Genomic DNA, 24,327 nt, shown 5'->3' with positions numbered 1-24,327 from the left:
ATTTTGATCAATATTAAAAAGGAAACCGATCATCTTTTATGTTATTTCAGTATAGCCATATAATGATAGGTGTGCTAAATAGAGTAGATTTTAAAATTCTTAATAGGCTTACCATTTATTTTTACACATCATACCACCGTTCAAGTGTTTTTGCTTTCTCTCCAGTGCTTTACTTACAGATTTTTCCACTTTATGTACCAGAATTAAACAGTGAACATTGGATTAATAAATGTCATTCTAATTATTTGGAAAAGAGGGTTATGTACAATGGTGGTGGGAGCAGGCTGGTACTGACTCCCAGGAGCTGACTGTTCAGGTTTTAGGAATTTTACTGGTTGTTAAACATAGCTGTTATTAAAAATTAAATTATGTAAATTTATAATTAAATAATATTAAAAAAGATAATACTCAAAACTCACCATTTCCTCATTATTTTACTACATGTTACTGTCTATGCTCTTGAGTTATTCATGTGTATTGTATCTATATGGTGGAAATACTGTCTAAGGATACAATATCGCACATCCCTTCTCAAGTCCTTGCTCAGTGATGTCACACTGGTAGATTGAAATCAGCTATTGAATGAGTATTTACACAGCAGAAATTAGCAAACACTACAAGTCAGGGCTTTCTTCTGATGTAACAGAAGGTACATTTTGAAGGCGTTTGATAGATAATATTGCATTCTAGCCCTCAGTGGTCATGGAGAGCTGGTGGCCAAGCTTTTACCTGGGCATTACTGAGGGTATGCAACTTTCTTACTTATAGATTAAGTTTTCTAAGATCGAGATCAAATAGATTTTCTTATCTGGCTCTGTTGTGGGTTGAAAACAAAAACATTAAGGAGATTTGAAGTGAGATATAAAAAATTCTAAATCAGGTACTATGTTTTATAAATGTGGAAGGAATGTTTAAAAGCATAAGTTTTTTTTTTACTTTTTCTTTTTTTTGAGATAGAGCTTCGCTCTGTTGCCTGGGCTAGAGTACAGTGGCATCATCAGAGCTCACTGCAACCTTAATTCCTCAACTCCTCAACTCCTGGGCTTAAGCGATCCTCCCACCTCAGCCTCCTGAGTAGCTGGGACCACAGGTGCACATACACCATGCCTGGATAATTTTTTATTTTTTGTAGAGATGGGATCTCACTATATTGCCCAGGCTGGTCACCAACACCTGGGCTCAAGTGATCCTTCTGCCTTGGTTTCCCAAAATGCTAGGATTGCAGGTGTGAGCCACCACACCTGGCCAGCATAAATATTTTTGAAATCAGTAATCTATATAAAGAATGATGACCCTGCCATTTTAGTTTTGCTAAGGGAAGACCAAGCACATTTTAATAGCTCTCAAAGCTGTCCCCTCCTTTCCATCTCCACTGCTACAGCCACGGAGAGAATAAAGCTTTCAAAATGCAAATAAGACCATATTATTTCCTTCCTAAAATCCTTCACTGGTTTTTCATCAAACTCCTTAGGAGCACATCCTATAAGGGCGTTTATGAACTGGCCTCTGTCTACCTTTCTTGCCTTGTCACCTTCCACTTCCTCCTTGGAACTTTAGGTTCCAGCAACAATAAAGTATTTGCAGGTCCACAAAAACACCAGTCAATCAATTATATACTTCAAATATTTCCATATGCTATTTCCTCTTCCTGAAATCCTACTGTCTTCAAGACTCAGCTCTAAAGTCACTTGATTTCCACAAAACAATTAATCACTTGCCTATGACCCTCTAGGTTAGTACCTAGCACACCATACTATAATTATTTGCATATGTACTAACTTCCTCTACCAGACTGTGTAGGCCCTTGAACATAGGGATTATGTCTTCTACTCTAGATATCCCAACATTTTACACAAAGTTTAATGAACATGGAAGGTTTGTTGGTCTAGAAGCTCTACGGAGGAGACCAGGAGGGGAATTCTAGAGAGAAGAGGGTAGTGGATGGAGTGAGCTTCTGCCCTTCTCTCTTCAAATGCTCATCTCTATTCATTCCTCTGAATGCTGCCTGCTCTGCAGCCCATCTGGATTTTCTTGTCATTTAAGTGCTCATTCCTCCGGAGTCTACCTTTTTGCACTCTACCTAGAATGCTAACTGTTTCAGATTCAGCCCAAGCATCGACTTCTCTAGGAAATCTTTCCTGGCCACCCCCCACTGGGAAAGATGGTCTTTCTCTGTGCTTTCAAAGGCATTATCACGTAGCTAAATCTGTGGCAGCATATCTCACCCACTGGAATTTACTGATGTCAGGGACTATGTTTTTTACCCAGCATTTTGTACAACACCTGGCAAATATTAGGGGTTCAACAAATGCTAGCTGAAGAAATGAATGAGGATTTGCTACTTAATAGTTGTTCAAAGTTGTTTGTGTTCTCTGACAAGGCAGACTATTGTACAGATCTTTTAAAAAGAATGCCTTAGAATAGATTCACGTTCTTTAGGCACACATCAGAGAGAGCATAAGCTTTTGACTGTCATCTACAAACACAAAAACTTTCTAAAGTAAAATAAGTGTTCATTCATTTAATAGTCAGGACCATGTCTGGTTCAGAAAAGTAATTTAAATAGAACTGCTTCTGAAAATCATGAAAACAATATTCTTTCCCCTTAGACTTCTAATGTAATTAGGATCTCACAAAGCAACCAAATCACCAACAATAAGATATCATGATGAGGAAGTAGAGAGAAAGGCAAAAACATTGACAGTCAAGGAATATATGATACTGTAATCTAGTAAGCAGCAAATGTAAAAAGAGAGCTAATAGCAAAACAAAACTGTCCAAGGAAAAGAGAAAGAAGAGCTTGTTGAGATAATTATGTTGGCTGAATGGATTTTACAGTGTTACAGGACCATCAAGAAAACAGGGATGAAAACATGTGGCTAGAGTCTAAAAAGAATACACCATTTGTTTTCTGTTCCTAGGAGACCGCTGTAAGTGCTTCTAAAACTCATGTGTGCCAGGCTTGCTCAAAGCGGGGCTGGGTGTGAGGGATGTACCCGGGGACTCCTGAGTGTTTCAGCCACCATATGACAATTCTTTGCAAGCAAAGACCCCTGGTCCTCAGCGTCAGGTAATTTGAGATGCTGACATCATTCAGTTATCTCAGCCTGCCTCTCTCCATTCAACTCCCTCTAACTTCTTCAGGGACTGGACATGATTTTCATGATTAAAATCAGAAGGTAAGGCCGGGCACGGTGGCTCATGCCTGTAATCCTAACACTCTAGGAGGCTGAGGCAGGTGGATCGTTTGAGCTCAGGAGTTCAAGACCAGCCTGAGTAAGAGTGAGACTCCGTCTCTACTAAAAAAATAGAAAGAAATTATATGGGTAGCTAAAAAATATATATAGAAAAATTAGCCGGGCATGGTGGTGCATGCCTGTAGTCCCAGCTACTTGGGAGGCTGAGGCAGAAGGATTGCTTGAGCCCAGGAGTTTGAGGTTGCTGTGAGCTAGGATGACGCCACAGCGCTCTAGTCTGGGGAACAGAGCGAGACTCTGTCTCAAAGAAAAAAAAAAAATCAGAAGGTAGAGAGAGGAAAACTTGAGACTAAGCTAAGCCTGAGAAAGCATCTCTGAGTATTTAGTCTTGTCCTCCTTTGCCCCTGCACCATTTTCTTATTTCTCTGGTCATCGCTGGGATGTCTAGAACTGCCTCTGTCTGTACAATGCAGTGAACTTGACGTGGACACCCAGTATCCATCTTCAGGACACAGAGCTGGATGGTGGGGATAAGAAAGCTGAGCAAGAACAGATCTTGCCCTTCTCAACTTAATGTTGAGTGCGTCTCCACTAGTTGTGCCTTGCTGGATGGCTGGTGCCATGCTCAGCACTTTACCTGGATTGTGTCAACTTAAAACTCTTAAGAATTTTCTATCTTTGATATTTGGGTCAAGTGATGGCTCAGGAGGTTAAGTAACTTGTCCAAGGTCACACAACTAGTAAGAGGCCAGGTTATTGCTGATGCCAAGGCCCATGTTTTTACCATTCCACTAAGCAGCATCTCAGAGTGAATCACGGGTAGGCAACCTTGTAAACATTAAGGAGAATGTTTAGGTTATCTTTGGGTCTGACCTCTACTGTTCCCTGTGTGTTCTGACATCAGCACACAAGTGAATCTGAGGCCACATTAGTCATTCTACTTATCTCCATCTTTGTCTTCCCAAAAGGGATCCCATAGTTGGAATGCACTCTTCCTTTTAACCTGGCCACCTTCATTCTCTCAAAGGTTCTACTCTGAGAATCAGTCCATGGCTAATGCGTGTTCCCCACTCCCAATGACTGGAATGTTTTCCCTTTTATCACAAGTTCTAGGGGCCCTCTGCTTAGTCTACCCCAGTTATGAGATATATACACCAGTCTCATTGTAGTCTGTTAGTTTTGCTTTACAATGTGTATTTCCTGGCATCATGAGCAAAAAGCAACGCAGTTAGTCTTTGAGAAGAGAAGGAGAGAGTAGATCATTTTCTGGTTATTTTTGGGAAGAAAGAAGCTCAGGATTCAATAAATCTAGACTTCAGGAAAAGTATGAGGGTGCTGAAAGTTGAGGGAAATGTCTAAAAGTAGCTGTTGGACCATGAATTCAAAAGGTCTTTCAAATATTTTTCTCTCCAAGATCATTGCATTTCATATATTAAGGGTCTTAACTACAAGATAAAGGGAAGGAGGGGAGAGCTGGGGACTAGGGCATCTTTGTTGACAGGTGGAAGAGTGAGAGCTGATTTCATGTCTCAGTTCTCACATAGGCTAAGCCCCAACATTCTGTGTCTTGACTCTGCAAACATATCTGGGCATAAGTCCAGAGCAGCACAAAGTCTAGACAAGCGGCAGAAGGCATTTTCTATAAAGGGCCAAGTGGTAAATATTTAATACATTATGGGTCATAGGGTCTCTGTGGAAACTACTCAACTCTGCCATTGTAGCTTGAAAGCAGCCACAGGACAACAAACAAACAAGTGAGCATAGATATGTTCCAATAAAACTTTATTTACAAAAATAAGCCTTGGGTTAGCTTTTGACCCCTGGCTGTAGTTAGCCGACCCTTTGTCTAGATAAGGAGAGCTATGAAGAAATGCCATGAAGGCAGAAATAAATGAAAACTCATGACCTGGCCTGGGGAAGGGGCAGAAGACCTTGGTAGGCTCTTACATGCTTACAAAAGAAGTTTAATATGATCTGTATATTTCCTGGTAGAAAGGAGTATTTGAGCAAATTGTTCCACAGTAAAATTAAGACCTTTAAAATACACTTAATGATTACATTGACAATAATACTGGGCATAAAACCACAATGAGATTCCACCTTACCCCGGTCAGAATAGACGTTATTAAAAAGTCAAAAAACAATCGATGCTGGCACAGATGTGGTGAAAAGGGAATGCTTATACACTGTTGTTGAGACTGTAAATTAGTACAACCTCTTTGGAAAGTGGTATGAGGATCCTCAAGGAACTAAAAGTATATCTACCATTTGATCCAGCAATCCCACTACTGGGTATCTATCCAAAGGAAAAGAAGGCATTAAATGAAAAAGATAGCTGCACCTGTATGTTTATTGAAGCACAATTCACAATAACAAAGGTATGGAACAACCTAAGTGTCCACCAAGTGATAAGTGGATAAAGAAAATGTGAGATACACACACACACACACACACACACACATCATGGAATACTACTTAACCATAAAAAAGAATGAAATAGTGTCTTCTGCATCAACTTGGATGGAACTGGAGGCCATTATTTTAAGTGAAGTAACTCAGGAATGGAAGATAAAATACCACATGGTCTCACTTAAAAGTGAGAGCTAAACTCTGGGTACACATGGTCATACAGAGTGGAATTATGGACACTGGATACTCCAAAGGGGGGAGGGTGGGAGGAAGTGAGGGATGAAAAATTACCTTTTGGGTACAAGGTACACTTTTTGAGTGATGGGTACACTAAAAGCCTAGACCTCACTGCTATACAATATACCCATGTTGCAAAACTGCACTTGTACCCCCTAAATATACTGAAATAAAAATAAAACAAAATAAATAATACTAGGCAGCACTTTGTAGTATACCCCTATGGGAAAGGTACTATTGCTGTCTCCATTTAGTGTAGATAAAGAAATTGAGGCACAGAGAGGTTAAGTAACTTGCCTGATGTTAAACAGCTAGTAAGCATGAAATTAGGATATAAACAAGTTTGGCTCTAGTGTTCAGCTCTTAACAATAATGTTCTACTATTGTCTTAATATTAAGATCTTAATATTTTAACACAAAATAACAACTAAAAAGACACTTTAATCTGATATGGCTCTTTTTACTTACATGTGCGCGGCACATAGTAGGTACTTGATAAACCTCTGCTAAGTGAACGGCCTGTTCTGACTGGTATTGTTGGACAGGCCTTTGGAGGATCAACAAAAGGCTGAGGAGTAAGGTACACACTCACTGGCTTCCTTTCTTCCTGAGGGTAAGTTGCACCACTGGGGCCAATACAGCAGCAAAGAACAAAAGACCCGCAAAGTCAGTCTCTTTTGATGCTGTTGGTAACAGGCTAGGAATCTAATAAACCTATCGAGAAAACTGACATACCCCAGTAGTACCACTAGAGGGTGGAAAAGATTCATCACAAACTTAAACTCGCACCTCCTTTTGAAAAGTCTGCTCATATAATTTTCTGAGCACGAAGAAATAGCTAAAGCAAAGTTAAACTCTGGGTAGAATATATCTATATATACACACAAACACATGTGCACTTATAAGGAAGTGTAGGTGCATTTGTTGTGCTGCCATGAGTTATAAAATCTTGCAAAAGTCTTGTTCCAGTCCTCTAAATCAGGGTAAAAACATTGCATATGAATATGAAGAGATAAGAATGATGAGAAAACAGAAGCAGCAGTGACTGCTGCCGCCACCAAACAGATGGACGGGCCCGGCCAGCAGCCAAACCGTGTGCAGGGTGGAGAGGGCTCAGCCGACTGTGAACTAAAGAGGCAGCATGATTGACTGACAAGACAGCAGTACTTCCCAAGCTTGGCTGCTCGTTGGAATCACCCGGGGAACTTTTAAAAATGCTGATGCCTGGGTCCCATCTCCAGAAATTCTGTTGAAATTGGTCCAGAGATTTTAAGTGCAGCCAAGGTTGAGAGCCACTGAAGTGGAGGCGGGATTGGGGTGGTGGTGCACAGTGGTGGGAGTGGAGCAATCCCCGCCCCCATGCAAAGGCCTTATCGTGATTTATGAGGGTTTGCTTAAGTCACGCATGCCAGACCCACTGGCAGAGTGTTAGTGTGCCTTGGTGTCAGGCCTCTAATCAGAACCGAAATGCTTCCCACCTACCCTTCCCCAAGTGAGGTCTGAAGTTTCATGCAAGAAGTAGTTAAGAAGTTCCATTAATTTTTCAAAGGATTACTTTGGAAGGGAAAGGGAGTGCCAAGGTGAATGATTCATTCATTCTTTCAATAAATATTCATTGAGCACCTACGATATTTTGCTGGGGACTGCCAGGAGCTGGCAGAACCGAAGGAGCCTCCTACACGATGGCGATAATTACTTGGTCTCCATTCTCTTCCTGTCTACAGTCACGGTGCAAAACAATGGTGGCTGCGACCGTGAGCTCTGAAAGGATTTGAGAGCTTCATTTTTCCAGAGCCTGGAGCTCTCTAGTTGAGTTATGTGACTGCTTCCCCAAGAGATGCCTGATGAGTGGTACTCAAGAATTCATCCATCCATTCATTCACCCACCCACCAGATATTTATTGAATGCCTACTGTGTGCCAGCCTCTGTGCTGGATGCCAGGCATACAATGATGAAATAAATCCTGTTGCTAGAGCACTTCCAGTCTAGTAGGGCAGACAGACAAGTAGACAGACTGTTATAATTCACTTTGAAGTGCAAGGTGGTGGAAAGCCCAGGTCAATATGGGAATGCAGGAGAGGGGAGTTTAACCCAGACTGGTAGGGGTGATAGGAAATGATTTCTGGAGGAGATGATAGTCCTTTACCTGCTCTGCACCCCTTTGTCTGGGGATATGACTAAGTTTCTCAAGACTATTGAAATGGCCCCCTGGTGTTCCCAGATCGTATGTTTATGGGGTGGATGTGTGTTGCCTCCCTGCTCCCTAACTGACTCCTCTCCTTACTTTTTGTTGGTTAGTTGGATTGATTTACTCTACAGACATGCATTCTATATTCCCATGCTATGGTTTGAGTGTCTTCTCCAAAATTCATGTTAAAACTGAATCTCCAAAGTGGCAATATTGAGAGGTGGGACCTTTAAGAAGTGACTGAATCATGAAGGCTCTGCCCTCATGAATGGATTAATTCATTTATGCATTAATAGATTAATGGGTTATCATGGGAGGGGAATTGGTGGCTTTATAAGAAAGGGAAGAGTGACCTGAGCTAGCACTTAGCATGCTCAGGGCCCTCGTCATGTGATGCCCTGTGCCATTTTGGGACTGTGCAGAGTCCCCACCAGCAAGAAGGCTCTCACCAGATGCACCCTCTTGACCTTGGACTTCCCAGACTCCATAGCTGCAAGAAATAAATTCTTTTTTTCTAAAATAAATTACAGTCTTGGGGGAAATTAATCTATTAAACCATAAATGGATTAATCCATTCAAGAGGGCAGAGCCCTCATGATCCATTTACTTTTCCCAGTTTGAAACACTCCCTCTTCCCAGTTTGAAAAATTTTGTCTTCTGATTTCTGATTCTCCATGAGAAATATAGCCTCTATCTGCCTTAAAAGCAAAGGCCTCAGGGCCGGTCCTTGAGGTCATCCATAGCTTTTTATTTTTTTTCCTTTTTAAATTTATTTTGTCATATTTATTTTTTTTGAGACAGAGTCTCACTCTGTTGCCTGGGCTACAGTGCTGTGGCATCAGCCCAGCTCACAGCACCCTCAAACTCCTGGGCTCAAGCAATCCTTCTGCCTCAGCCTCCCAAGTAGCTGTGACTACAGGTGCATGCCACCATGCCTGGCTGATTTTTCTATTTTAGGTAGAGATGATGTCTCACTCTTGCTCAGGCTGTCTTGAACTCCTGATCTCAAGCAATCCTCCCTCTTCCGCCTCCCAGAGTGCTAGGATTACAGGCGTGAGCCACCTCGCCCAGCCACCCAGAGCTTTTTGATCACTGAATTTCTCGCAGGACAGCCCTCTCTCAATTTTTAGAGACTGATCAAGGGACCATGTTGATAATGGAGCAAATCCAGTCTAGGGCTACAGAACTTGATAATTTTGGTCACTTGTTTAGAATATTTATTAATGTTGTTTTCCTGTTAATACATAAACACAATTCAACAATACAGATTTGCATTTGTGTATACAGTATTTAAACTCTGACAACCCTGCAAAGCAAGTTACAGAATTATATATCTAAGGCTCCTCCATCCTTCTTTCTTCTCAGTTGGGCTACTAGCCAGTGATCAAGGAACCCCAGGAGTCCCTGAATGCACGGATCGGTCTCATTGTCTTGCTTTCAACTCCTAATAGAGACACGTAAGTTAGCTCTACTTGTGTATAGCCTACCTGATGTCCTTACTGTAGGGGTAAGCACATACCCCCTTTGGCAGACTTAGGACATTAAGACAAGTTCTGTGGCCACATGGTTTCCACCACTGAGAGTAGAGTAGCTATTCTAATACTTGTCATTACTGTTCTTTATATGCAGGGTCTAGTAGGCTCTCCTGTAGATTTTGTTGGGTTTTCTTTTACTGGTATAAGCATAATAAAACCCAAGCAAGAACTTCTGGATCCAGGTAAGTCTGTAAATGGTTGACTTTCTTCCCAGGATTTTGTGAGCATCGATATGGTAACTAAATTTGGGAATTTTGTTTTCCTAGGAGTGTAAAATCCTGCATAAATTTTAAAGTGTGAGATGAATAAGTAAATAAATAAATGGACCATACTTGTTGACTGCTCTTAGATATTTTTAGTCATGGCAAGCAATAGGAGATACAGTTTAAATCATAACCAAATAAAAGTTTAAAAATCTCAGGTGCTACAAAGTAAGTGCCTCTTCAGTGAAAGACTAGTTTAATGCAGCCTCAGAGCAAAATGTGGCCACAGATAATTACCTTCAAAACAAAAACAAACAAAAAGACTATTCAAGGGAATATATTAGCTGATTTTAAAGATATGTGCTAAATGATCCATAAAATGTTCTTCCAGTGGCATCCTTTATTGTAACATGTCATAGACTTGGCTGTCAAGAATGTCTTAATAGTGACTTGCAAACAAAGGCTCATCACCTCTGCTGAAATAGCAGAGATGCCATCAGCAAAATTAAGAACTGGTGACGATTAGACAGCTTGTACCTTTAACAAAACCCACAATGGCAAACGTGTGGTTCTTCTCTGTTTGTGGGTATTCTTGTCTGAAGTATAAAGTGAGATTTAAGAAGGATTCAGAGTTGAGATTGCACTTTAGGGATGGTCAAGAGGATGGCCCTGTACATGCTTTTTAGAACAGGAAGAACAGAAGGGCAAGAACGCTGGAAAACTTTGTCACCCAATCCAGGGTAACAGTGAGGCCTGATTTGCATACCCACCTCAGAAACTCTGAAATGTCATCAGTGGTTCTGCAGTTCACTGATCACATCTGAGCTATTTTGGAAGAGTTGATGAGTCTTTGCTAGTTACAAAGAAATTCTTGACACTTCATCTGTGTTCATATTAGAGTGAAAGATTCTGATAGATAATTTTAAAAAGTGTTCTGTTTACCACCTGGCTTCAAACCCTTTTCCCTCTGCTAAATTTTTCTCCAGAGACACTGATGACCTCTCTGTTGCCACTTTCAAAGGACCTTCTCACTCTTTATCTTTTTTGACCTCTTAGCAGCATCTAACACAGATGACATCTGCCTCCTGCTTGAAACACTTTCCTCCTCTGGCTCCTCTTCTGTCACACTCTCCTGGTTTTCCATCTGTCTGGTTGCTTCGAATCTGTCTCCTTCAGAGCCGTCTTCCTTTGGCAGCTCTTCACTTGTTTGTGAGCCTTAGCATTCTGTGTTGACCATCTTCTCTTTTTACTCCCTGGGGAGAGACTTCTATAAACCATTTATCTCTGTGCTGACAGCTACCAAGTTTGTCCCCATTTCAGATTTTTCTCCCGGGCTTCACATCCAGGGATCCACCTGCCTGCTGAGCCCCACTGTGAACCCTTGAACTCAACATTCACAATAATACCCCATCGCCCCCCGAGCCAGCCTCTGTCTGACCAGGCATCCAGATATACCATCCTCGGTTCCTCCTGCTCCTCCACTCCATCCTCTCCGACCAGTAAATATCCAAATCCTATCATGTTTTATGCCTGAAGTGCTCTGAAATCCATCCTTCACCATTCTTCATCATGACTACCTGGCTCAGGCCCCAGCAGATGCAGGTATTGTAATGACAATGGTCCCCTCTTTCCAATATGTTCTTTACATTGCAATCAGAGCCATCGTTCCAATTTTTAGAATAAAGCACCAACCTGATAATTTACTTCTGTACTTAAAAGCCTCCCCACATTCCTGTTCATCATAATGGTTCCTGCTCCTGTCTTCAGCCTCACCTCTACTCTCCTTGACCCTTCCCAGTACCAACATTCATACTTCCTAATGCCGCCTTCACCTCTGCTTTTTTTGCAACTGCAGTTCTCTCTGCATAAACCTCTCCCCCCATAGTAACCTGGCTACTCCCTATATATCTACCAGATTTCTTTTTTCCCTTCTTCCAGAAAGCCTTCCTCAATGCCAGCTCCCACATAAGTGCTGACTTAGGTTGGCCCAAACCATCCTGGACTTCTATCATCGTAGTGATCTGTTGCTCTGCATCGTAATTGACTCTGCTTTTTTGGTAGCCCCTCCCAACTCTAAGCAGGGATTGATCTTTTTTGTTAATGTTTATCTCTGTGCCTGGTGCAGAGCAGAAGCTCAGTAACTATTTTTTGAGTGCATGCCTAACTCCTAGGGAGGAACTGTAAGGAGTCTGTAGTCAGGCCTCTGCAAGGGTCGGGGAGGGAGAGGAGGGAAGTAACTTCTCCCTTTAGAGGGTGCCTAGGAAGAATGCAAGCTCACCCTGAGGACGAAGGGGGAGAGCTCTGCTTGGAACATTGCCTCATGATTGGGTGAAAACATTGCTTTTCCAGCCCCAAGTAATTTCTCAGCCCAGGTAGTAGGGAGGTAACTTCAAGGGTAACAGTAAGTGCTTCCTGGGGAAGAGGGTGCAGGCTGGAAACATTTTGGAAGTTGGGAGCACCCCTCAGAAGAGGGAGCGAAGTGTTTCTCCCACGTGACTTGCCATGGGAGCCGGTGGAGCTCGGAGAGGAAAGGGCAGACTCAGAACAGAGGATGGGCAGTGGAGGCAGAACGCTGGAATGCATTAAGGAGTCTAGACAACTAAACCGTAATAATAATTAGCATTTACATAGTGCCCACCCTGTGCACTGTTCTAAGTGCTTTGCAAATGCTTATTCATTTATTCATTCCTCACCACAACCCTAGGAGGCCAACACTATTATCATCCCTACTTCACCAATGGGGAAATGGAGGCCCAGAGAGGGGATGTGAGTTGCTCAAGGTGGCACAGGGGCTGTTGTGTTTCTTGGACCACCTCTCCTGGGTAGTGCTGGAGAGGGTGGGGGGAGTAGAATTAGCCAGTGGTGCGGGCTAAAGTCAGGCTGCAACTTCAACTAAAGATTTCTTTAAGTTTTTAACGCAGACCTTATTTATCTATTCATGTGATTCTCTAAAAGGCTGGTCTGGCCTGGGGAAGAAGAGGTTGCATGCCATGAAACACAGTAGGCATGGCGGTTATTCCACGGAGGTATTAAGAGAAGTTAAGAACAGGACACGGTCAACAGCATCTTGGTCATTTCTCTTCAAAATAATGAGTAATCTATATGAGGCGCTTTGGGTCATATTCACAAGAACAGGTTGCACGGTATTCTGATTCAGTTCTTGATGATTGACAGAAAACATGGTTGTGTGAAACAAGCTGACAGGAGAACAACTGCTGAGGATCTTGTTAAGACTGGCATTAAAAGTGTGGTCTGAGGACTGGAGACACTTCACCAACTGTTGGGTACCAAGTCCGTGAAGAGATCAGTGCTTAGAAACTAGTAATAGCAATTTGACAGAGTAATTTAATATCTGTTGAGATAAATAATTTTAAGAATTAAAAAAAAAAAGAGTAGCCTTAATCCTAGATATAGTAATTCTGTGAAAACAACACTGGTAAGAAGCATGTAAACTTTGCATTGCACTGTTTTAACAGACAATGCTCTTTCCCCAAATGCCAAATCCTTTACACAGCACTTATGTGTTGCCTTGGTGTGCGTATCTGAGAACTTCCCTGCCAGTTCATTACAGAAAATTGTTACAAAATTTCTTTTGTATTTAAAAAAGTTATTATTCTGGGACTCTTAGAAATGTGCAGCTGTGGCCTGGTGTGGTGGCTCATGCTCGTAATCCTAGCCTCTGGGAGGCCCAGGTGGGAGGATCGCTTGAGGTCAGGAGTTTGAGACCAGCCTGAGCAAGATTGAGACTCCGTCTCTAATAAAAAAATTACCTGGTCAACTAAAAATAGAAAAAATTAGCCAGGGGTGGTAGTGCATGCCTGTAGTCCCAGCTACTTGGGAGGCTAAGCCAGGAGGATTACTTAAGTCCAGGAGTTTGAGGTTGCTGTGAGCTAGGCTGATGCCACGGCATTCTAACCCAGACAACAGAGAGAGACTCTGTCTTAAAAAAAAATTTAAAAAAATAGAACTATGCAGTTGTATATGACTTTCAAACATTTGTTATTTCAAATAAAAAGCATATGTTAATTTTTGTGTGAGACTTTGCCCAAGATTCATATTTATGCAGAGAGGTAACAGTCAGCCTCTTCAGATATTCCCAAATAGCCAGCTGCTTGACATTTTCAAGGAACATATCCAAATTATTATGGGGTATGTTTTTCAAACAGTGATAGGAAAACTGGCATCCTACCATGATATGGGGAAAACTGAGTGTGTAGAATGCTCAAGAGTTTATCGATTTGTTTACAATTTTGTTTACTTCCCTACTAATTTTCTTTCCATTTAGAAACTAATTTCTATAAGTGGATGAAAATAAACTTAACATTGCTTGAATTGAATCATTAATAACATATAGAGCTTTCGTTAAAAATAAGGGCAATCTCTGCTCTCAGAGGTGAGTTTGAAAACATATTTCCAGAAAATTTGTACATTTCCATGAAATAATATTTTGTGAAAAATCTATGATAATCCTGGAGGAAATATACAAAACTAAATTTTCTTCTGAGCAAAAGATATATTTTGGAAATAGTCTAAGAAATCATTGTTTGCTATGTACTATAAAAAGTGACATCATTCACTTAAAAAAAAAATGTCTCAAAGTGCATTTGGGTAATAGAATCCAGACAAGTTCAGAGAGTGTCCTTTTTTTTTTTTTTCTTTCTTTCTTAGCTATATCTAGCGTTAGAGAAGAGTGTCCTTAATTATCTCTAGAAAATGGCAGATGTTTAATAAATATTGATAACTGAAAATAGGAATTCTTACTTTATTCTTTGTGAATGTAGTAATATTATTTTCCACACTGTCGTCTTTGCAGCGGAATACATATTTTTTGTTACAAATTTTAATTTTAATTTAGCTCTTAGGAAAAACTATTATTGTAAGAGCTACTAGAATACAAAAGGCCTATTCAAATATTCATATTAAGTATTCTGACAACCAAAATATAACAAAGAAAATGCCAAAACAAAGTTTCTATTTTAGAGATGAATAAATAGAGGGTACACATTTGCAATCGGTAAGATAAATATAAAATACTATTTCAGCTGAGCGGCAAGAGGTGGGCAGGTTCTGGCAAAAAACTTTTCAGTCAGCTGATGCTGAACTTATTTGTATAATTAAACTCCTCAGGGAAAGAATACTCTTGCATAAAATTTAGGAACTCATACCTGCAAGCTTCTTCTTGGAACTGCTAATTGTATTGGTTGGTTTTTAAATTATATATCTTTAGAAATTAAGTACAACCATGAGAGAAAATTTTCCAATTAAGTTATTAAAGTATTGAGTGTCACTATTAGGTTTTCATAGAACCCAATAATTTTAAAATGGAATTTAGGAGTGATTAAAAAAACATTAAGCAGAATCAGTATATGGAGGAGAAAAACATCCTCCCCAGTGTCACAACGTAAAAAGCAGCAAGCTTCAGAATTTCACAAAAAGGACAGACACATAAATAATAAAGTTCTTTTAAAAATAAGCACCAATAAGGAATTCTGAAAAGCAAGGGAATTCTGCAAAGGATTTCACAAAATCAGTCAAGTTCAAGAAGAAGTATAACAAAGTAAATCTTAAGCTGTTGCTAAAGTGCTTAGCTAGCAGAATAAACCTATTTCATTTTCTTTCTTGTAGCTCATAATCCCTTTCATAGGTTGTGAAGCAAAAGCAGAAAGCTTCAGAAGGTCTTGGGAAATGACACAAATTGGGTTCAGTGTGACTTTTAGGAAACCTAATCTGCTTCCACTAGATAAGGTTTTCCATACTTGTTGCAAGTCAGATTAATTTGTGGGCTGAATTGCCCCATCTTCACTTTAGAGTCTTTGATGGATATAATCAATGCATGTAAAGAATTTCAGGTGACTTCCAGACCAGCAATGTCCAATAGAACTTTCTGTGATGAGTTAAATGTTCTATATATTTTTTTCTTTAATATAGTAGCCACTGGCCACTTGTGGCTATTGGGCACTAGAAATGTGGATAGTGGGATGGATCCACCCAATTTTAAATTGTATTTCATTTTAATTTATTCAGATTTAAATAGCCTCATGTGGGCAGTGACTATCGTATTGGACAGTGCAGTTCTACGTCTGCTCTCTCCCTTTGACTGAAGGTTTCAGACGTCATTTCACTACATATTCTGGGGTTTCTGGTCTTAAATATCATCCAAGTCTTTTAGGTTCCCCAGGGATAGGTGACCATACAATGAGTTGGTCTCCCCACTCACAGGGTTTGCTGCTTGAGGGCTCCATTGGGAAGTAACTGGACTTCACTTCTTTTTAGGTTGCTCTTACGGATAATGTTTATGTATCTTCTGCAGTGGTCCCCAACCTTTTTGGCTCCAGGGACAAATTGTCTTCATGGGACACAAGTTTTCCATGGACTGGGGTTGGGGGCGGATGGCGAGTGATGGGGAGAGGCTGTTAATACAGATGAAGCTTCACTGGTTTGCCCACCGCTCACCTCCTGTTGTGTAGCCCGGTTCCTAATAGGTCACAAATCAGTACCAGTCCACAGCCTGGGAATTGGGGACCGCAGTTCTAGAGTACACATATTTTCATCATATTCTGATTTTTCTTTTGCCCCCACAAACATTTGCCAAAATCTTTATAACTCTTTTCTGCTTTCCCAGTGACTCCCACCCATAGAGTAAAGCAATGTCTAGCATGATGCTAAATGACCAAATAAAAATACAAGTAAATAATCAATCATACTGATATTTGAGATTAGACTAAGCATCTGAATAGCTAAATTGGTTTGTATATTTGAAGCTTTCTTCTGACTTTTTGGTAAGAGGCAGAAAGAGCCAAAAAGATCAGAGGTTTTTGTTTTTTTCATTTGCAACACAGTTACTCAGCAGTCTCTGACAGATGGAAATTCTTTCAAAGGGGTTACACTGGGCCGGCTGAGCACGCAGCAGTTCATTTAGTGCACATCATAAATATATTTTTGTGTGGGAGGGTCTTGGAAATATAAATTTAAATTGCCCTGGGTACTCTCTTAGCTCTCTGCTCTCCGCCATCAGTAGAGGAAGCATATTAACATCAGCCTTTAACAATGACATTTCAGAGGTTAGGACCAAGTCACTGCAAAGTACTTTAGGTTTCTCATTTTGAGAACTCAGCCTGCTTTAAGATAACCTAGAAGGCCTTTTCTTTGGTACAAATACTGTAAGAACATAGATTGGAGCATCGAGTCATAAAAATAATATAAAAAATCCAATTGCATCAATAAACTAAATGTCCTTAAAGCAACAAATACACTACTGGCTTTTCACACCCACCCTCCTTTTATAATATACTTTGTGTTGAACACAGCACAGTTTCATATTAAAAAGTGTTTCACAACTTAGTAGGCATGCAGATGAATAGGAAAAGGGCAAGTGGTGATTCCAGATTTACCAGCAGAAAAAAGAACGAAGCAACACAGTGATTCAAATAATCAGAGGCATGTCTCTGAGTCATTTTGTTCAAGATTTTCACCAACCTGATAGCTCGAATGACAGTTTTAAGTGGTGGAGTGAGGTCTTCCACTGATACATCACACTGGCACCCTTTTTCATCATATGCGTCGTCAGTGCCGAGAGCAGTGTCAGCTGCAAGAGAGAATTGCCAGTTAAGTAACACCACCACCAGCAATTTGAAACTTGGTGCTGAATTTGTCTCACATAGGAAGGGTGGGGTTATCACAGATTATGTTTGTAAACCAATATATGTATAAAACCAGCCAATTGTTTTCCCAATGTCATTCTTTCTCCTTTTTCTGCAACCTCACCAGTTTTGTGTAATTTAACACGAATGCTTTTCTGAGCTGTTTTCCATGAGGAAGATGAAGCTGTTGACACTCTGTCTTTGCAGTAGTGGTGATAGATTTGCGTCCATCCACCTGTGCTCTTTTGCCCAGTTCCTGGGACATTAACAGCCAGCACTTGAATGACAGCTGTTTGGAGTTAGGGAAACGGTCTTTGGACACGTAACTAACTGGCCTGTATATATTAAGCTCGAATCCCATGACATTGACCCTATTAGCCCTCTGCCCTGAACAAGTGAGCTGAGCAGTCAGACTCGAGAACGCTGACGACTTACTTATCAGCTACTGGACACAGGCGGCCAAGGAGAGAGCTTGCTTAGGATGCTATAGCCAAAGTTGAGAGCAGATTTTCAGACTGAATAAGAAAATCAGTTTCTCCTAAACGGAGAAAATTTACTTTTGGGTTAATTGCAATGTTTGGAGAAGGAGGTAGGAATATAATAAATACCAAATTACTAGGAAATTGTGAAATTAATAAGCAATAAATTCATATCATTGCATCTTTGTTTTCAGTATCAAAATACTGAACAAAAGTTAAAATTCCTGTGACGGGGATGGGTTAAATGAATATTAGTTGGCTTATATAACAGAATATTAGGAAGCTTTAAAAAATGATGTTGAAGACTAATGACTGAAAAAAGTCACACTATATTGTTAATGAAAACAGTCTATATATATATCTGAAATTAAGAATGATTTCACTGTTTTTTCTTGCTTATATTTTCTAAATTTTCTACAATGAACATGTATTACCTTCGTCATAAAAAAATAAATGAATAAAAATGCTCTCATGAAAGATGAGTTATGTTGCCCCCAAGTGCCATTTTTATATGGCCCAAGCCTCTTAAGTGTTGACGTAGACTAGAGGGCCGATACTACTTCATGTTGCCTTGGCTCTGTGTGGTGTCCACTTGCTAAATCTTGAAAGGGACAGACTTTCCTATGGGCTATCCTGGTCAGGTTCAGAATCCTGAAAGACAATTGGAGGTTCATTCATTGAGGCAGTGCTTGTATTTGGAATGTAGTTGATGTGCAGCTAATATTTACTGTGTGTTTACCCAGTTTGCTTTGTGCTAGGGTGGAGGTGGTGGGGGCAGAGATGAGGAGATACATGAAGATGGGTCTTCACGGCTCTACTTCAGGGTCCATCGGCCTTCTTGCCCTCAAGCCTCGTAAAGGGGAAAGATGAAACTACCACCTAACCATAATGATAATATTAATAATAATAGTGCTATTGTCTGAATTTGTCCCTCAAAATTCTTATGTTGAAATTTAATTGCCAATGTGACAGTATTATATTAAGAGTGTGGGGCCTTTACAAGGTGATTAAGTCATGATGGGGGAGCCCTCATGAATGGGATTAACAGCCTTATAAAAGGGCTGGAGAGGACTAGCTAGGCCCTCTTGCCCTTCTGTCCCTTCCACCACGTGCGGACACAGTGTGCGTCTCTTCTGGAGTAAGCAGTATCAAGGCACCGTCCTGGAAGCAGAGACTGGGCCCTCACCAGACACTGAACCTATGGTGCCTTCATCTTGGACTTCCAGCCTCCAGAACTGTGAGAAATAAATTTCGGTTCTTTATATTAATAAATTATCCAGTCTCAGGTAATTTGTTACAGCAGTGCAAACAGCCTAAGACAAATGGCAACCCCTCATTGGAATTTATGCCAGGCACTTACATGAAACTTCTGCATATATTGTTTTTCATACTTAGAGCAATTCTACAAGTTGGTGGTGGTATTATGCGCAGTTTTGAGACACAGAAATTAAGGTAAATATCTTGTCTGAGGCCATGAAGGTGGAGCTAGTAAATTGCAGAGCATGATATTAAAATCCAGTTCCTTGAGGCTCCCAAGCTCATGCCATTCACATTGCATTACTTGGTGTCGGAATGAGTTCAGGGTTAAATAGCGACATACAACATGTCAGAGGAGACAGGACAAAGAGCTTACTACAATGTGTTGCCTGATATGTACGGCCAGTCCCTGTGGATACATTCAGCTTTTCTCCAGAGAAGTTTGCCACCCTTTAAATGTGAGTACGTTGATTAACTCTGTGTTCGACAGTTTAGACTCAGTGACGGTCTCCAGGGTTGCTGACCCATTTTGCTTGGTTGACCACCCACACAACACAGCCCTTCTAGACCATAAACATTATGCCCAAGGTTAGATAACATTTTTCCAGGAATTGTTCATGGTTTCTTCCGATTTGATCCCAAACTGCTCTTAGTTGCCGTAGTGGGATGAATATTGTCACTACAAAATTTATGTCCAGCTGGAACATCAGAATATGAACTTATCTGGAATAAAGGTCTTGCAGATATAATAAAGATAAAGTTGGAGATGAGATCATACTGGATTAGGGTGGACCCTAAATGCAGTGAAAGTGTCTTTATACAAGACTGAAAAGGTGACGACACAGGGACACAGGAAAGATGGAAGCAGAGACTGGAGTGATGCATCTACAAGCCAGGGAACACCAAGGATTGCTGGAACCACCAGAGGCCAAGAAGGAGGCAGGGGATGGTTCCCCCTCAGTGCCTCCAGAAGAAAGCGATCACAGTGACACTTTGATTTCACACTTCTGGACTCCTGAGCTGTGGGACGATAAATTTCCGTTGTTTCAAGTCACCCAATTTGTGGTAATTTGTTGTGGCAGCCCTAGGACTTAATACAGTTGGGAAAACTTTTCTTCCTGGTTTCCAATTCTTCACTCCAGGATAATAATGATGATGATAATAATCGTAATAAGAGCTTTTTAAGAGAAATATAATTATGTGTCAAGAACGTTAATTAATTGGTATAAAACCCCACGAGGTATGTATTATTATTAATATTACCCTCTGTTTTACAGGAAGTGAGGCACAGGAGGACACGTGGAGAGTGACAAAACCAGAATTTAAACCCAGGCAGTGGGATTCTGGAGCTGCTTGACCCCGAATCTCACCTCTGACCCTTCCATAAATGCCCTTCTTGTCTCTCTTGTTGACATCTGGGTTCCCTTCTCCTGCAGCACATTCTCCTTCACATGGCTGTGAGCACCTGGCTTAGTGTGGACCCCACAGCATTGAGAGAGGATCCGATTTTAGAGCACTGTGGGCACAAGGCCACGTGCGGAGCCAGTCCACACTCACAGGGGGCCCTGGAAATACACAGACCCTGGAACTTGGAGGAGGGGGTGTGGGAGTTGTGAGGGGAGATCAGGTGCAGTGGGGGACTCACGTACAGGCCGGGTGGCTGACAGAGCTGAGACCACCAGCCGCCGTATGGAGCCCTGTGAGAAGCCCAGATGTTAGTCCACAAAGGAAATATCAAATACCAAATAGCACACTTTATCAGGATTCCTAGCAAAGAATTCACAAGAGTGTTTTATACTGTCCTCCAAAATAGAGGCATGTGACAGCTTTCCCTCTTCTGAACCCTAATGAGAAGTACGTCTAACATGGTCCCACCTTGTACCTCAGGAAACTGGGGAACACTGGAGAGGTTACAAGACAGATGCAGCAAACCTATAGCAAAAACTTCTCTGCTTGAAAATACAGGACAGCCAACCATAACATGATGATGCAGGTCCGAACAATTAAACAGCATACAATACGGGGTCCTTTAATTGTGAGGTTAATGGAAACTTATTTCTTTCAGCAGGTGTGTATTGTCACAATAGGCACAAAAATAAAGATACTGAAACTATAACGTTCACAACTGACTGTATATGGAAATGATCACAAGACAGTTACCTCCCAGCCTTATGCTGCCCTTCTCATTCCCACGTCCTGTACCCCAGTAAGAGGCTCAGTCTATCCATTCCGTTTAGGAACAGGGCTGGACAGAGGATGAGAGTCAGTCACCAATGCCATCATATCCAAATGCATCTGAGTATGCAGTTTTATTATAGCACTTTATAATTTAATTGTTCAAGGAATACATTAAACACTCAGTCCTGTTTTTTTTTTTTTTTGTGGTAGGTTTGTTTGGTTAGTGCAAATAAGTAGGAAATATATCTTTACTGCCATATGTTAGCAGGGACTGACTTACGGAATTTTTTTTTCCTATTTCAAAGCCACAAAAATGGGGACGATGCCATCTCTTGCTTCATAAGTACAGTGAGCCCTCACTTAACGTCATCTATAGGTTCATGGAAACTGACTTTAAGTGAAATGATGTAAAACAAAACCATTTTACCATAGGCTAATTGATATAAACAAGCATTCAGTTCCTATAGCATGTTTCTGGTCACAAAAAATCACCAAACTTCTAAATAAAGACCTAAAACACTTAGAATTAAACAATGAAATAAATGTGAGCTATACATACATTTAAGAAAATATAATAAAAACAAGTAAGATAATTATTTCCCAATTTTTTGTGAATCAGTGAGTGACAGTGGTCATAGTGGTGGTGGGTTAAATCAAGGAATAAATATTTGCAAAGCACAAATTATAAGGAACACCTCCTACCACCACACAGTTTAGAAACAAACAAGAGTAAATAAGGGAGGCTTGCTGAGCACTTTTGGACTGCATGGTTTATTGCCTTGCATTTGCATACTTGACAATTTTTATTTTACAGTAATTTGTATTCATTCATTCATTTTCCAACCCGCTTATTCCAGTTCAGGTTTGAGAGTGGCTGAAGCCCCACCCGGAAGCTCAGGGTGCAAAGTGGGAACCCACCCTAAACTGGACACCGTACCGACTGTCCCATCCCAGGGTACACTCGCACACATCCGTACTCACTCACACTGGCACCGTTTAGATACGCCGATGAACCTCACCCACACAGCTTTTGCGTGTGGGAGGAAACCAGAGTACCCAGAGAAAACCCAGGCAGGCATGGGGAGAACATGCAAACTCCACACAGATGGAGGCCCTCCACCAAAACTGATTTTTTTCTCTTCAATATTATAAAGAAATTACATTGAATGAAACACTATTATTCGAGGACCTGCCGTATCTTGAGATATCAATTTTCTTTCCAGGAGAGTTAATAATAATACATTAAATGTCTTTCTTATGATTCCTAGGGGCTTAAGACCCTCTGTGAATGTTAAGGCACCTGGGTGGGGCTAAATTTCCTGCAGAGGCTGGATGTCTGTTCTCCAGCTTCAGGTCCGCTCTCTGCCTTGGCAGCTTGGGAGATGTAGGTCAGGGGAACGTAAGCTCATGTGAGCACCATCTGCACAAAACCCAGCCACAAAGGGCAAAATGCCAGTGGAATAAGGTGTTCCCCAAAGTCCTCCTCCCTGTGGGTGATCCTCCTGGGTATAACCCAGTGCATGGTCCATGCTTGGCACTGGGGAGAAAAAGAAGTATAAAATACAACCTTTTGTCTCCCCCAGCCCTTTTTTTCCCTATTAATTAATAATGTTCAGGATTTGCTTTCAAATACTTTGCTCCCCACATTTAGGAAAATCTAAACTGAATTTTGAAAAACTACTAATTGCTACTTTTCATAGTGTTTGGAAAGGACCACTTGGACCTTAGATGATGAAGAGAGAGGATGGTAAAGAACATTCTGGAAACTTCTGCTATGTCCAAAGACCATTTTTCTGTTTCCACTAAGAAAGTGTTCCATCAAGATGCAGGTATTTATGAAAGAAGGACAGGTAATTTCTAGTTCTTTCTCTTGGTCAGGTCCTCTTATAGATGAGATTCCTTTTTGTATTTTTAAAAATAATTTTTTTATTGATACATAATAGATGTACGTATTTTGGGGGTACATGTGATAATTTAATACATTCATAGCATTCGTAAAGATCAAATTAATATAACTGGGATATCCATCACCTTAAATATTTGTCTTTTTTTTTTTTTTTTTTTTTTGAGACAGAGTATCACTCTGTTGCCTGGGCTAGAGTGCTATGGCATCAGCCTAGCTCACAGCAACCTCAAACTCCTGGGCTCAAGCAATTCTCCTGCCTCAGCCTCCCGAGTAGCTGGGACTACAGGCATGTGCCACCATGCCCGGCTAATTTTTTCTATATATTTTTTTAGTTGTCTGGCTAATTTCTTTCTATTTTTAGTAGAGATGGGGTCTTGCTCTTGCTCAGGCTGGTCTCGAACTCCTGAGGTCAAACGATTCACCCGCCTTGGCCTCCCAGAGTACTAGAATTACAGGCATGAGCCACCGTGCCCGACCACCTGTCTTTTCTTTATCCTAGAAACATTAAAATTATTCTCTTCTAGGCATTTTGAAATATATAATAGGTCACAGAAAATTACAGTCACCCATTGATTTATCAAACATTAAGTCTTGTTTCTTCTATCAAACATTATATTTTTACTCATTAATCAACCTCTCTTCATTCTACCCTCCCCCCATACCCTATGATAACCACCAACCTACTCTCTGTCTTCATGAGATCCACCTTTTTAGCTCCCACATGTGAATGAGAACGTGTGATATTTGTTTTCTGGGCCTGGCTTATTTCACTTAATATAGTGACTTCTAGTTTCATCCATATTGATGCAATGACAGGATTAAATTCTTTTTTTATGGCTGAATACTATTCCACTGTGTGTATTATACCACATTTTGTTTATTCATTCATCCACTGATGGATACTTAGGTTGATTCCATATTTTAGCTATTGTGAACAGTGCTGCAGTAAACATGGGAGTGTAGACATATTGATTTTCTTTCCTTTGGATATCCTTTTTTGCATTTCTTTTTCTTTCTTTCTTTTTTTTTTTTTGAGACAGAGTCTCGCTCTGTTGCCTGGGCTAGAGTGCTGTGGCGTCAGCCTAGTTCACAGCAAC

General features: G+C 40.7%; 1 protein-coding gene across 5 annotated transcripts in view; it reads right to left on the bottom strand.

Moving 5' to 3' along the window:
- The window catches only part of KCNQ5 (potassium voltage-gated channel subfamily Q member 5), a 508,163-nt gene that overhangs the window by 7,859 nt on the left and 475,977 nt on the right, over positions 1-24,327 (bottom strand). For 4 of the 5 annotated variants that reach the window (XM_069487726.1, XM_069487729.1, XM_069487727.1 and 1 more), the window contains one exon: positions 17,247-17,355. The exons of the other annotated variant lie outside the window; for it this stretch is intronic. In XM_069487726.1, the coding sequence (XP_069343827.1) occupies positions 17,247-17,355 (109 nt within the window). The remainder of the gene's footprint in view (positions 1-17,246; positions 17,356-24,327) is intronic. 5 annotated transcript variants of the gene reach the window in all.

Source organism: Eulemur rufifrons, chromosome 15, assembly GCF_041146395.1.
Source record: "Eulemur rufifrons isolate Redbay chromosome 15, OSU_ERuf_1, whole genome shotgun sequence".
NCBI classification, from domain to species: Eukaryota; Metazoa; Chordata; class Mammalia; order Primates; family Lemuridae; genus Eulemur; species Eulemur rufifrons.
This window is presented reverse-complemented; position numbering and strand designations above follow the sequence as displayed.